At 50.5% G+C, this 15,070-nt stretch overlaps 1 protein-coding gene across 1 annotated transcript in view; it reads left to right on the forward strand.

Moving 5' to 3' along the window:
- Nucleotides 1-15,070, forward strand: part of SEPTIN9 (septin 9) — a 155,506-nt gene that overhangs the window by 80,722 nt on the left and 59,714 nt on the right. Inside the window, exon 3 of the mRNA XM_031059906.1 lies at nt 14,911-15,066. Coding sequence (XP_030915766.1) covers nt 14,911-15,066 — 156 coding nt within the window. The remainder of the gene's footprint in view (nt 1-14,910; nt 15,067-15,070) is intronic.

Here is a 15,070-nt window from a genome sequence, read left to right on the forward strand (position 1 = left end):
CCGGGCGAGGCTGGGGTGGCGCCCCGCGGGCAGGGAGGGCTGGAAGGAGCGGGATGCCCCAGGGCGGCATCCCCAGGGCTGTCGGTGCCTTTTGTCCGGAGCGGCTGCGGCCGGTGGTGTATGTGCCAAGGCAGGGTCTTACGGGATGTTTCTCCTTTCCTGCCCTTCCCGTGTTCATTTATGTAGTTTTTTCAGCCGACAACACCCGCCTGACCAGACTGAAAGTCTGAACAGAAAGCCCCTTCTGTTGATTCCCACTTTTGGGGTGCAAACCCAGCCCTGGGATGTGGATAACGATCCCAAGTTTCCCGAATCCCCGCAGCAGGAGCTCTGCAGTTGTCCCGTGGCAAAGCTCCAGCGCCCTTGGAGGATCTGCCCGCAGCCCCCTTGGCGTGCGGACCGGGACGGCTTCTCCCCCGCTCTTCTTGCCTGGTATTCTGCTTTTTCCAGGCGAGGAGATAAGCTAGCGGGGAGCGTGCTGCTGCCAGATGGGTCTGGGAGTGAGAGACAGGCAGAGGAGGGCTGGGGGGCTGTGCCTGGAGCAGGCGTTGAGAGATCGGCTCGAGGGAGCTCATCTTCCTCCCGAGCAGAGTTTTGGAAGAGCAGCTCCATCCCTGCGCGCTCGGCGCGTCCTGGCAGCGACCCAAGCGGAGCTTTGTGCAGCGGTTTCTAGAAAAAAAAAAAAAAGAAGAATCCGACAAAAAAAAAAAAACCCACAAGAAATAGCGGAGATGTTGGGGCCGCGGTGAAAGCTTATCCAGGGGCTGCGTGTGCAGCGCTATAGGCTGAGGCTCCTCCGCCTCCTGGAGAAGCCGGGCTGACCTTGGGCAAGCAGAGCTCTGCTGGTTTTCCTGCTGGGGAGCCGAGGAGGCTCCGAGAGCCGGGGTTCCTCTTCCAGGTCAGGCAGGAAACGGGTGGCAGAGCTGGGGTCTCTGCAGTCCCTGCTGTAGGCTTTAGACACGGTCACCTCCCCTGTTTCCAGCCCCTGGGCTTTCCCCAGCGCAGGAGGCTGAGGGAAGTCACGTCCCTCGGGGAGATTGGGACTAACACGCGTTGGGACACAGAGTGACCCGAATCCGCCACCCCTTTGGGTTCAAGGGCGCCTTTGTGACTGTCCTTGAGCTTCCCCACCGTAGGGCTGCGAGCTGATGTAATTACCGCTTCCCTCCGGCTGCCCCCATTGCATTTAAATCTCTGAAGAATGAGTAATTCCCCACTCGGACACGATAAAGGCTCTGCTGTGGGCCCCGGGGCTGCCTGTTTGGGCTGCGTGTGTTCCTCCATGGCACCCAGCAGCTCCGTCCTGCCTTTATTTTCAGTCTATGGAGCACTTAACAGTTGCTGCCAGTGCAGGGGGAGAGGCTGGGGAAAGCTCCGTGGGTCTGAAGCCAAAAGGTCTGGCCTTGCCCTTGAGCAGGGATCTGGGCTACTGTTTCACAATTTAATTAGCTCTCAGCCTGGCACGGCCGCTTCCCAAAAATCAGGCAATTAATCTGCAGCCCGGAGGGCAGGAGATGCAGTGTTCCCGGCTGCTGGGTGGGTACCTCAGCCCCACGCAGCCCCTGGCCAAGCTGGGAAGAGCTGCCAAAAACACCACGGAGCAGCAAGAGCAGAGCACCCCGAGCTCTCTTTGTTCCCTGCAGTCACACTCTGCCTGCCCTCCCCAGTCACCCTGGCTGTTCCTGCCTGTTTTCCTCGCAGCATCCGTGCCAGTTTTCCTCCCAGCATCCCTGCCTGGCTCCTTGTCCCTGCTGAGCTGCAGCAGGCAGGGAGCTGCAGCCTTGGCTGTGGAGCTGCCAGCCTGAGGAGGCTGCAGGGGCCCCTGGGGAGAGGCAAGCAGCACCAGGTACTTGATTCCAGCTCAATTTCCAGATTAAAGCAACATTTGAGAAGAAAACAGAGCACAGCAGAGTGTGCTGTTCCTAGTGCCCAGTGCTGTGGTGGGGATGCTCACAGTGCCCATCTTGCACTGGCCAGCAGGTCCTGCAGGAGGAGGCCACTAGGAAAGTCCAGGAACTGTTCCCAGAGGAGCTGTGGCTGTCCCATCCCTGGAAGTGTTCAGGGTCAGGCTGGATGGGACCATGAGCAGCCTTGTTTAGTGGAAGGTGCTCTCTGCCCATGGCAGAGGGGTTGGAAATAGATGATTTGTAAGGTCTCTATCAACCAAACCCATTCTGTTATTCTGATCCCCCTTGTTTGGCTGACAAAAGCTTCCCTGTCTCTAATGGGGCAGAGCATCATTAGGTCTGTGGTTTGCCAGGATTTACAGAGCATAACAGCTCTGCCCCTGGGTTTATAGATTCTGGCAGGTTTTCAGCAGTGTGGCCGGTTCAGCTGTGATTCCAGCAGTGCTTCCCAAGCTCCCCTCTGCCTCTGAGGGAGCTCTGGGTCCCTCAGCTCGCTGGGCTCTCAGCACAGACCCTGAGCTGCAGGGAGGGGAGAATGCAGTGCTAAATCCACCTGGTGAGGTGACAATCCCTGCGCCCCAGAGCTCCCTGACCCAGCCAGGCTGGGTGATGTGGGCGTGTTGGTGTCCACGGTGCCCCACTGTGCAGGGGGTGATGCTCCTGCTCACAGCTTTGGTTGGTTGTGATGCTGCTCAAAAATAATCCCACAGCATGGAACTCCTCATCCTGCCAGAGCTTTGTGCACTCAGTTTCTGCTCCCTGGTAGCGAGACAGGGGAGATCTGCTCCAGTCCCTCATCCCAGGGTGGCTGAGGTGTGTTTTTGCTGGCAGTTTCTGGTGCAGAGCACCGATGCCAAGCACTCCTTGCCTTTGCCAGTGCTGTCAGTCAGCACCAGATTAGTTTCCCTGTAATGTTGAAACACAAATTGTCACAGTGGGTGTAAACTGTGCCTGCTGGAAATGCTGAGCGGGGCTGTGAGTGTGTGGAGAGCTCTGCAGGAGGGTTCCCAGGGGTTCTGTGTGAGGGCAGCTTTGCTCTGGCGGAAACGATGAGACAGCATTTGTGGATGGCTCCTAATCCCCGATTTTCCCATTGCTCAGAGCCCAGCTCCCTTGCGGAGTGTGTGCTGGCTGTGGGTGAGCCTTGGCAGTGCCGTGGAGCTGGGTGGGGATTTTCCAGCACTGCCAGGACATGACACTGCTGATCAGAGGGTTTCTGTGGCTATTTTATTTATTTACTCTTCCTTATTATTGCACACTTTTCAGACACTTCTCTCAGCACCCAGTGCAGGGTATTTTTAGTATCTCACCAGCAGACTTTGTCCCAATGAGGTACAAACTCATGCTAAGTTATGTCCCAGTGCCACCAAAAAACCATCACTCCGCTCATTTTCAGGAGGGCTCTGCATTATAAATAGTGCACAAAACTCACAGACTCATCCTTAAAACTTCCTTGAGCAGATGCCTGGGATGTCTGTGGGACACGTGGCCGTGCTGCATCCCTGGGCTGTGCAGGGCCACGTTCCTGCTGCCCCTGGAGCAGCTGCAGCCGCGTGCTGCACATGCTGGGACTCACCCCGGGCTAATATTAGCAGGAACGTGCCAGTGTGGGTGATGTGCCTTGAATTCAGCAGGGTGGAAAGGCCTGGAGAAGGGATGTGCTTTGTTTTTGTGTGTCTCACTCAGGTCCAAGGTGTGTCCCCCAAGCCCAGCCCGAGGGTTTGCAGGATGAGCTGCAGGCGGGGAGCTGAGTGTGTGACTAACAGTCCCTGGTGTGCCAGCGCTCAATGCCTGGAAAAGGAAATGCAAAAAAGATCTTTCCTATTTCCATCTTGGATCATCCCAGCCCTGGGAGTGAAGCAAAGCTCCTCAATTGTTGGATTTCCTGGGCTGTCCACAAAAAGTCACACAGTGACTGGTTTCTCCTGGAGTTCTTTGTGGCCAGCTCGGTGTGGGCACAGCCAGAGCTGCTCCTCCAAGACAGCAAAGGCGCCTCTGATACCCTCCAAGCTGGGCTTTACAGCCACTTCAGAGTGTTCTCCCTCTTATTCCACGTCTGTGTTTCTCTACCTGGGACAAAAGGATGGGCTGGATGGGGATTTTCTGCCAAATCCTCCTGTGGTGGGAGAGGAAGGAGCCAGAGGAAGGTGCCTGTGGGAAGGGAAGTTTTGTGTCTTCCCCAGCAGAAGTTGTATCTTCCCTTGCAGAACTGGCCTTCGAGGCACAAAGTCAAAAACCTGCATCTGCCTGGTCACAGCAGTGGGTACCTGCTGCTGTGGGCTGGGTTTTTCCTGAGTGAACCTAATTCTTTGGGAATAAAAAGGTTGTGAGGGAGTAGAAAGGGAAGAATAGTTGATCTCTCTGTCCACATGACCTGGGCTCTGGGAGGGCCTCTGGCCCTGGTTTGGCTGTAGGATCATCCAGGGGCTGTTGTTTACAGTCCTGTTGTGCAGGGGGGGCTGGGCTGTGTGTCCCACTGTGGCACTGAGCAGTGTCCCTGGGGCTGTGACAGCAGGGAGGGCTCCAGGGCTGGCACAGGTGAGCTCCAGCCCTGGGCAGAGTGAGCACAGGCTGTGCTGACCATGGAGACCCTGCGGAGGAGCCTGGGTGGGAAGGGACAGGGAGGGGATGGCTCTCTGCGCCAGCCGGGGCAGCTGCTTTGGTTTTGCAAGCACAGTGCTGTGCCTGGAGGTGAGGCAGGGGCTGGAGCTCTGTGCTGGCTCTTCCCAGTGCCTGAGGTGCTGGCAGCACCTTTCCCTCAGTAAGGGACTCACCTAAAGTGCTGCACTCTTTGCTCGTTGCCTCTTGGTGGGCTGGGGCACTGCAGTGAGTGGGAAGCACCTCTGGGACGTGTTGGGTCAGCTCTGAGAGCTCTGGGTGGCCATGGACAATACATGGCAGCAAACCTGGGGCTAAATTACTGCCAGGCATTAACCTGGCACCTCTGGGTGCTCCATGGCCTCACTGGGTGCTGGTTTAATTTCTGGTGTGCTGCCCTTCCTTGCAGGGAGCTGCTCAGCCCTTTTTCCAGGAGCCAGGACTGAGGCAGCAGCCACAGAAACCTGGATGGGGACATGTCATAAATCCAAAAATAATAATGGAGGCTTCAGAGCCCATAACCACTCCAGATATTCACATTTCTGACTTTGATATTTAAGGCAGCAAGAATATCATGTGGGCTCTTCCCCTCTCCAGCCTCCCTGTCCCCTCCTGCTGCGGTGGACTCTGGCACCCCTTTGGTCTTTAGCAACAGGCCAAGTGACCCTAAATCCAGGTTAAACCTGTTTGGAGCCTGTAAAATGAGTCAGTGGGTCTGAGTTCAGTTCCTGGGGGGCTGTGCCTGGTTGGTGGGGGTCAGGCTCCATCAGGGGAGCTCTTTGTGGGCTGTCATGCCCTTCCCAGGGGTGGGGCTGTGTCCTGGCCACCTCTCATTTCACACCTGCAGGGTTTGGTTTGGTCCCGGCACCCCTCTGGTGGCACCAGCAGTCTGTACCCAGCTGCTGTGCTGGTGCTGTGTGGGCAGAGCCCTCCTGGGTGCAGGGGACCCCTCCTCACTTCCCTCCCTGCCACACACAGTGCAGGTGAGGAGGCGCAGGAAGGGCTTTGTGCTGGTAACAAACAAAGGAGTGGCAAGAAGGGCTTTTCTTCTTGGCCAGGAAGGAGTTTGTTGCTGCTCCAGCTCATTCTGAGCAGCTCTCATCTCCTGATGGCTGTGACTCAGGCTTTTACCCTGATTGCTTCTGTGAGGCTGCTGGTGCAGCTCAGCCCTTGGCTCTCCTGGGGACACCTCCAGAGCGGTGGCACAGGGACAGTGCCCACCCAGGCTGGCCCTTGGCTGGTTCGTGTGCCCAAAGGGGACACGCCATGGGTGCTGTGTGACCCTGCAGCCTCCCAGTGCTGCGGGCACCCAGGCCAGGGCAGTGTGGGGTGGGTAGGCACAGTCAGTGTCAGCCAGCTGCGCTGTTGTGAGGCCTTCAGGATGAGGGAAGAGATGAGAATTTGACTTCATGTTTTCAGAAGACTGATTTATTATTTTATGATATGATATGATATTATTGTCACAGACATATTTTATGACAAATCCTTTTGCTAAGATCTTCTGAGAAGCTGAAAAGCCTCAGAAATGAAATGTAAACAATAATTATCTGCTGCTGTGGAATGCAACAGGTGCATCTTTGATTAGTCTTGTGTAGTTGTTCTTAATTAATAGCTAATCACAGTCCAGCTATCTCAGACTCTGTGGTCAGTCACAAGATTTTATTATCACTCCATTCCTTTCTATTCCTAGTTAACCTTCTGATAAAATCCTTTCTCTATTCTTTAGTGTAGTTTTAATATCTAATTTTCTTTTAATATAATATATGTCATAAAAGAATAAATCGACCTTCTGAAACATAAAGTCAAAATTCTCATCTCTTCCCTCGTCCTGAAACCCCTGTGAACACCACCACAATATTATTATATTACATTACATTACATTACATTACATTACATTACATTACATTACATTATATTACATTATATTACATTACATTACATTACATTATATTATATATTACATATCACATTATATCATATATTACATTATATTATATATTACATTATATAATATATAATATATAATATATAATATATTACATTATATATTACATTATATTTTTATTATATTATATTCTTCATATTCTATTACTTATATTATTTTATTTCTATTCTTTCTACTGTATATTATTTCTATATTATTTCTATTATATATTATTATTTATATTATATATTATAAGAAATTATATACTAAAACTATACTAAAGTATAGAGAAAGGATACAGACAAAAGGCTAGAAAAGAATGATAATAAAAACCCGTGACTGACCAGAGTCTCGACACAGCTAAAATAAATTAGTCATTAAGTCAACACAATTCACATAAAACCAATCAAAGATACACCTGTTAGTAAATGATCTCCAAGCTACATTCCAAAACAATCAGATAATTATTCTTTACATTTCTTTTCTGAGGCTTCTCAGCTTCTCAAGAGAAAAAATCCTGGCAAAGGGCTTTTTCAGAAAATATCATGGTAACAGCCAGCCTCCTGTGGATTGCAGGGCAGGGGACATTGTGACATCATCTGTGCCATTCCTCCTGGGAGGAGAGGTGGCAGTTTGGGACAGAAGCATCGCAAAAACCCTTGCTAGGGTGAGGTGGGTGCTCTGCCAGCCCTGGGGGTGGTGATGAGGGCAGTGGCACTGGTCTGTGCACTGGTTTGGGGGACAAGGAGTGTGGTGAGCACTGGGCTTGGGACTGAATCTTTATTTCATCTTGGCCAATGGAAGTAAAACTGCAGGGAAGTTTGCAAAGGATGGATTTGATTTGATTTTTCAAAGCTCTGCTCCCTGGCAGCCCTCAGGGCGTTTGGGCAGCAGCTGACACTGCAGTGCTGGGTGTCCCCTCCAGGAGAGCCAGCAGAGCTGGCTGCAGGGACAGCAGCAATCAGGGCAGCACTGCAGGGCTGAACGGCTCCTGGGGCCCTCCTTTTCCCCAATTTCCCCTTTTTCTGGAGCTTTTTAACCAGCATGTTGCAACACCACCCATCAAAGCATCTTCTCCAATGGAGACTTCACTGATTTAATCACCCAGTCCCTGGTCACCCCCTCTCCATGTCCCTTGCTGGGCACTGGGATTCAGTGGCATCTGTGGCACCAGCACGGGGCAGGCTGGGCTCTGCACGACCATCTGCATCATACTTTTGTCTCTGGGTAATCATTTCAAGGCATTTTAGAAATATTAGTGAACCAAACCAAATCTGCAGCCCCATGGGAGGCACAGCAAAGATTTATTTCTCTCCTTCCTCCTCCCCCTGTGAGAGGAAACTGGAGCTCAGACAGGAGACAGGAGCTGGAGTGAGCCCCTGGCAGAGGCAGTAATGCAATCTGCTGGGCTGGATACCCTGTGTTTTATGTAATTTTCTGTACAAGTATGAAATGAATATAAGGGATGTAAAATACACTGCTTTGAGCTGGAAGCATTTTGCTGCGAGTTAATGGTTATATAAACCCAAGTGTAATAGAGAATCAAGCTAAAATCTTTTGAGAACTGCATTATGGGGACTGGAAAGCTGGGATTTTGTATTAATCTGAGTGTGGATTTTATTGTTTTTTTTCTATTCTTAGTCCTGACTTTGCTTTTGCATGTTCATCTCTGGGAAAGGAGCAGTTTGCTGCATCAGCCTCAGGCTGTTTTATACCTTGCTGTGAGTGAGAGAAACGCTGCTTTGATTGATGTCAGAGCCCTGAACTTGCATTTATCCCCAAATTTCCACCAGAACTCACCTCTTGGTGCTGTTTGCACCATTCAGGAAGGCCCTGCATAGTGACAGCACATTGCCAGCCTTTCCTTGTGCGTGTGATTCCTGTCAGAGCAGGCAGTCTGCTGCAGCTTCCTTTGAAGGCTGGCTGTGAAATCAGAGAAGGATTTATTTGGGCATAAACTGTTCATAACCTGACCCAGGATAGTGTGAGAGTCAGGGTACAACAGCAGAGTGTCACTAGATATAGATAGATATTTTTAGATAGATAGATAGATAGATAGATTTATTTTATAGATGTAGTGCAGCAGGGTTGGTTTATTGGTGAAGAAAAGGTGTGAGGCCTCCTGGCACAAGCACAGGGAGGGGCCCCAGCCCCTCTTCTTTCTTCTGCTGCTTTCTTTTGTTAGATCGCCAGAAGCTTTGGGAAAGGTGCTTTTAAAATGTCCTGCCTTGGTCTCTGTGGGTGTAAGAGGGGATCTGAGTTTCTCAGGCTGTTTTGAAGCTGTGTGTGCTCACAAAACCCTGCCAGCTTGTGCAGCCTGCGCTGCCAGGGATTTTCTACCTCAGCTCCATTGTTTTAACCCCACTGAGGAGCTGGGAGCCCCTTGTTTTTGAGGCTGGGGTACAATTATCCTGCTGTGGTGCTGCAGCAGGGGTGCAGCTCCCTTCCCTTTCTGCTCTGGGACCTTTAGGCTTAACACACAGTGGAAATACCCTGTAGGAACATGCAGAACACCCTCCTTGCCCCCATAACTGAGCCTTTAGCTCGCTCCAATGCACCCAGCTCTGTTATGGGTGGTGGCAGCTCTTCAGGTTCTTGTTTATTGTTATCTAAGGTTTTGTACACTGTCCACACCAGGCTCAGCACACTGGAAAAGCACCACAAAAATGGCCAACAATCTCTTGTTACAAGGTATTTTAAAGCTGCACTATCCAGTTAACAACTGACACCTGGATTATTTTCCCTTTTAACCCAATTACAAAATGCCACCCAAAGCCATGGAGAAGAAGGAAGAAGAAGCATGAAGAAGAAACCCAGGATGACACCCTGTGCCCTCCATCTTGCTGCCATCCACAACACACTAAAAATCCCAAAACCTCAATTTCCCACCTAAGTGACACACCTACACTGCTCTCTATAATCTATTTCACACTTCTGTGGATTCCAGTCTATCTTGAAGTCTGGGAAACTTTCAGCATGAATGAGGGTCAAAGTCAGTGCTGCCCTGGGGGCCAGGGCACCCCAGAGCAGACAGAGAAATATTCCTGATGCCCTGGGTTTCCGCAGGCAAACACTCTTTGCTCTCAGCCTGGGCCAGAAAAGCACCGTGAGCACCCTGCTGCCTGCCAAGGGGCTCTGGGAAGCTTTAGGGCCGTGAGCAGTGAATGCTGGGTTGGGTTTCCAAGGGTTCCTTGAAAGATGAGAGCTGCAGCCTCCCCCCTTTCCTGCCTGGGAACAGGAGGTGACCATCTGGTAGCAGTTTAGAGCTCTCAAACACTGCCATTGTGTGCTGGGGAATAACGGGGCGCCCGCTGCCCCGGCCCCACTGGGCTCTGATGTGTCCAAAAACCCAGGGAAAGCTCTCTGTGCTTAACAAAGCAAGCAAATGTAACCCCTGGGTTACAGGGACCATGAGAGGGGCACAGGATGTTTAATGGGAAGCAGTTGGGGGCCGTGGCTGTGACAGAGCTGGGAAGCAGGTCCCAGAGGAGCCAGCATCCCTTGCTGTTTATTTTGGTCTCCTCCTGAGCTCTGTGCATAGATGTTGCCTTGTGTAAAGCCTCTCCCTGGCCTGTTGGTGGGATATTCTGTTTAAAAAGGGAGGAGAGGAGGAGCAGATGTTGCAGATGTTCCCTGGCTGACCCTCCTGGGGTGCCCAGGGCCAGGCTGCAGAGTGGGGTGAGCTGTGGTGGCAGTGAGCTGTGTGCTCCAGCTGGGACATGTGTGTGCTGGGGTGTGTGTTCTGGTTTGTGTGTGCTGGGATGTGTGTTTAAGTGTGTGTTCTGGTTTGTGTGTGTTTTCCCCTTTCACAAACAGGACAGCACTGCTGGGGTCCGTTCCTTGAGCTTTATTTGCAGCATCAGCCCCATCGCGTGGCTGAGACAATAGGAAGATGGCAAAGCTCACGTGCAGCCAGCAGCAGCCAGAGATTTCTTTGTTACAGAGCATCTTAAAAACTTTCTAGCCAATACCATATTGCTAAAGCTTACAGACAGTTGTTCTAACCAATTACTAGAAGTACACTTACACTTACTTCACACAATGTTCACTTATATGATTTCTATTAACACACAATACTTCTATTAATACTTTCTATTAATACACAATACTTCATTATTAGGTTTAAACCTTCTACTATCTTGCTAAACATATTTTTTTGCAATCTTAAGGTCTGTCTTAACCAAACCTAAGACTTCAACTATTGTTTCATGTCCTTACTATACTGTTGTAACTTTTTCTACCTTCAGACTTTACAATTACAGGTAATTCTCTCTATTTCTGTTTCTAAGACCTACCTTTCCATCTTTCTAAAAATGTTCTTACCTTTACTATTTCCCACATTGTGGAGCTAGATCCCTCCATGGCATCTGGGCACCCTTGTGACATCTCTGCAAGACTCTGGGCTGCTGCATGAGCTGCTGGGATTTGAACCAGACCTCTGGCTGCATCCCTAAATGTTGGAATCATGGATGCTGAGAATTTTAAACTTTCTGTGCCTTACCTTCAGCTGCTGTTTTTGTGAGGAATACAGACACTTCCCTGCAGGAAGCTGGGAGGAGGAGGAGCAGAGGCTGTTTACTTTCCTTTCCTGGCTCTGGGGCAGGACACACTATTAATAAGTTTTTTCTCTTTTTTTTTTTTTTTGAAGCTGTTGTGCTTCCTGAGGTGCTTCTCTCTTCTCGTGCAAGGAGGAGAGAGGCAGAGCTGAGCAGGGAGCTCCAGCCACGCTCAGTCCCTCAGGAGGAGGTGACATGTCGTGCTCATGGCAGCGGGGCTCTGTCTCACAGGTGGAAACACAAACCCTCATGATCACAGTCCTGGGACCTGGGGCTCCTCATGATTTTGCTGTCAGAAACTGTGCTGAGCCATTTCTGCCCCTCTTTGAGGTGAAGGTTCCTTGTCCAGCCCCTCAGCCCCTTCCTGCCTGCTGGCACAGCAGCACAAGGGAGGATTTATCTGCAGGGCTTGGTTGTCCTGAGGCTGTAATCGTGGTTCTGCAGCTCTGCCTGGGGCTTTTTGAACCCCTTTGTGTCTGGGCTTTGACCTTTTTTTCTCTTTTCTGCCACAGAAGGATCTGGAAAAAAGCCATTTTTGGGTGTTGTAATTCAGTCCAGCCCTTTGATAAGGACAGGGGCTGGCTGTGCTCCAGAAAGACCACATGGGTGGCATTGGGCAGGTTTACCCTGGGCTTGGGGCACTTTGTGAGGTTTAAAGTCAAAGGAAAGGGGCTGTGTAGGTCAGCATTGCAATGGGGTTACTCACCATTTCTTTGGGCAGGGGCAGCAGGCCTCGGAGGAGTGGGGATGATGGATGTGGCTCATGTGAGGAGCCCTTGGAGGTCAGCAGGGCTGTTTGTACCCAAAGCTCATTAGCAGGTCAGAAAGAAACCCCCAAACCGCTTGGTACTGAGGGATCTCCAGGGCAATGTTCTTTAAGGAAAGACACTGCTCAGCATTTCCTTTGCTGCTGAGTTCCTTGAGAGCATTTAGCCTGTTCTGTCTCTCAGGAGGTCAGAGAGCTGCTTGTTGAAGGGAAGAGGTGGAGACTGAGCTGGCTGGAGGAGGGACAGGCAGGTTTGAAGGGCCTGATGTTCACAGAAGTGTGGTTCCACCCCTCAGGGAGCTGCCAGTGCTGTGTCCTCTGCTGCTCCTGCCCACCCAGCTTTGCTCAAGGCCAGGCAAGGGCTCCCCGTCGGGTTGTCCCTTCCTCTTTCTTTGTTTCCAGCAAAATGCAAGCTGGGCTTGGCTGCTACATTGTTTTAAACGTGGGGGTTTTGGAAAAAAACCCAGCTAAAATGTTTGTTTCTGGATAAAGTGTGTGATGGAGAGGGGAAACTGTGGAAAATCTGTGCTGGAGGGTCAGAGCTCCAGCTGAGGGTTGGAGACCTGAGAGTTTGAACATGTGTAAAGAGCTTTCCAGTGTGGGGCTTTTTTGGAATTAATTATTCTGGGATGCTGAGAGCTGTGACTTGGACACAGACCTGCAGTGCATGAGCTGTGCCGAGTGCAGACTGCAGGGCAGGGAGTGCTGCAGGAGCTGTCACCCCTGTGAGCAGGTAAAAACACGGCTGGGAGAGCTCCACGGAAATCAGAAACCAGATAAGTCTGACCAAAAGCATTTTTAATTTTCTTTATTGCCTCCCTCCTTTCTTCCACCAATGTCTGAATATTTCTGAGATGCAAGACAGAGCATTTTGTCACCCGGTGCCCTTCGTGGGACCCTTCCTGGGTTTACAGGGGGGGTGAGTGTTGTGCTTTGGTGCTTTCCTCTGGTGCTGCTCCCATCAGGCTGACTTTGGGCTTGGATCCCTCTGTGCATCCCTCCAGCTGGTACCCTGTTGTCACAGACATTTTTTATGAAAAATCCTTTCCTTAGGATTTTTCCTCCTGAGAAGCTGAGAGGCCTCAGGGACAACATGTAAACAATGGTTATCTGCTGCTGTGGAATGCAACAGGTGCATCTGTGATTGGTCCATGTTGGTTGTTTCTAATTAATGGCCAGTCACAGTCAGCTGGCTTGGACAGAGAGTCCGAGACAGAGCCTTTGTTATCATTCTTTCCTATTCTATTCTTAGCCAGCCTTCTGATGAAATCCTTTCTTCTATTCTTTTAGTATAGTTTTAATATAATATATATCATAATAAATCAAGCCTTCTGAAACATGGAGTCAGATCCTCGTCTCTTCCCTCATCCAAAAACCCCTGTGAACACGGTCACACCCTGTGGTGGTGTTCACAGGGGTCCCAGGAAGACGAAAGAGATGAGGATTCTCTTTCAGAATCACAGAATTCACAGAATCACTGGGTTGGAAGAGACCTTCAAGATCGTCAAGTCCAGCCCCAAGCCCTCAACTCAACCCTGGCCCCCAGTGCCACATCTAGGCTTTGTTAAACACACCCAAGGATGGGGACTCCACCACCTCCCCGGGCAGAACATTCCAGAACTTTATCACCTTTCTGTAAAAAACTTCTTCCCAATATCCAACCTGTATTTCCCTTGGTGCAGCTTGAGGCTGTGTGCTCTGGTTGTGTCAGTGCTGCTGGAGAAAGAGCCCAGCCCCAGCTGAGCACAGGCACCTTTCAGGAGCTGTGCAGAGTGATGGGGGCAGCCCTGAGTCTCCTTTTCTCCAGGCTGAGCACCCCCAGCTCCCTCAGTTGTTCCTCACAGGGTTTGTGTTCCCAGCCCCTCTCCAGCCTGATGTCCTGTGGGATCTCAAGCTCAGATTTTTAAAGGCTAAATCTCACTGCTGCTGTTCTGTTGATGTAAAGGATGGGTGGACTCATGGCTGATGTTTGGGCTGGCCACTGGCAGTGTTGCTGTCACCACACCAGCTCAGCCTTGCCTCGGGGAGGCTCCTTTGGGATCCCTGTGCCTTATCCTGCCCTGTCCCTGTGCCTGCCTGGGGGTTCTGGGGGGATCAGAGGGTATTTACAGCCTGTGGCTTCTCACTGGGATCCAGCAGTGGTTCCCTTTCTGTGGAGTTCAGCCTTTTGTTTCCACCTGGCTGTGTCCTATAAGGAGCAGGGATCAGTTGTCCCTTTCCTTGTATCAGGGTCTCAGGTCCATGTGCTCAAAACACTTCAGTCTTTGGGTTCCTGTGGTCTCTAGGTTTGTTTTTAAGGATATGAGCTTCTGCCACCTTTGGTTTTCTTGCTGCATTTGTATGGGTTTGGTGCTCTCCTGGGATTGTTTTTCTGTTCCCAACTTGGATTTTGCTGGCAGTGCTCACAGGAAAGCCTGTGTTTATCTGTGCATCCTTTGGATGTGAGAGGGAAAGTGAGGTGTTGTTGCTGACCACTTTGTGTGTCACTTTTTTAAACCCATAATTTTTTCTGTGTAAAGGGGTTTCAGTAGTTTTAACTGCTAGCAACAAAGGAATTAAAGTCTTTGCAAAATGTTAGCAAGAAAATGCACTTCATTAGCTCAGTGGGATAGAAAAGGTTACTTAAATTTTAACTAGAGCTTAATGGTTGATTTCACTGATTTTACCTTACAACATTTTAAAACTAAAATGTTCTGCAAGCGAGTGGTCACCAGACATGAGTGACAGCAGAAGCAGGTCATAAACTGACAGCAAATGTCATGCTTAAGAATAGAACCATTGTGTTATGAGGATTGACATTCAGCTATAGTTCAAATACAGTATAACCACCAGCTCAAGGGAGCTGGATCTCTATCTTCGTCCAAATGCAGTGCCCTGCTCTGCTCTGCCATACCATGGTGGGACCTTCTGCTCCCCTCTGAGTGTGGGGATAATTTCTGCTCTGGGGCTGAGTTTCCTGGCCTTGATTTGTTTTATTGCTGGGTTTTTCACTTGTCTGAAGAGGCAGGGCCTTTAATCCCCAGCTGCCTAACTGGATTGTGAGTCCTGGGATGAAAGAGCAGAAATGGAGTTTTGACCCTTGTGCAGTGTCTGTAAGCACCTCTGGACACACTCAGGTGGACGGTAACTAAATCCTGAACTACTTTTCATGTTTTCCAGCTCTGAAAAGATCCTTTGAGGTCGAGGAGGTAGATCAGTCTTCAAATTCCTCCACCCCACAAAGACGGGCCCCCAACACTCTCCTCAGGTCCACCGTGTCCAGCTCCTCACAGAAGTTTCAGGAACTCGGCGCCAGGAACTGGGAGCCATCCACCCGCCA

The sequence above is a fragment of the Geospiza fortis genome, unplaced genomic scaffold, assembly GCF_000277835.1.
Source record: "Geospiza fortis unplaced genomic scaffold, GeoFor_1.0 scaffold244, whole genome shotgun sequence".
Taxonomy (NCBI): Eukaryota; Metazoa; Chordata; class Aves; order Passeriformes; family Thraupidae; genus Geospiza; species Geospiza fortis.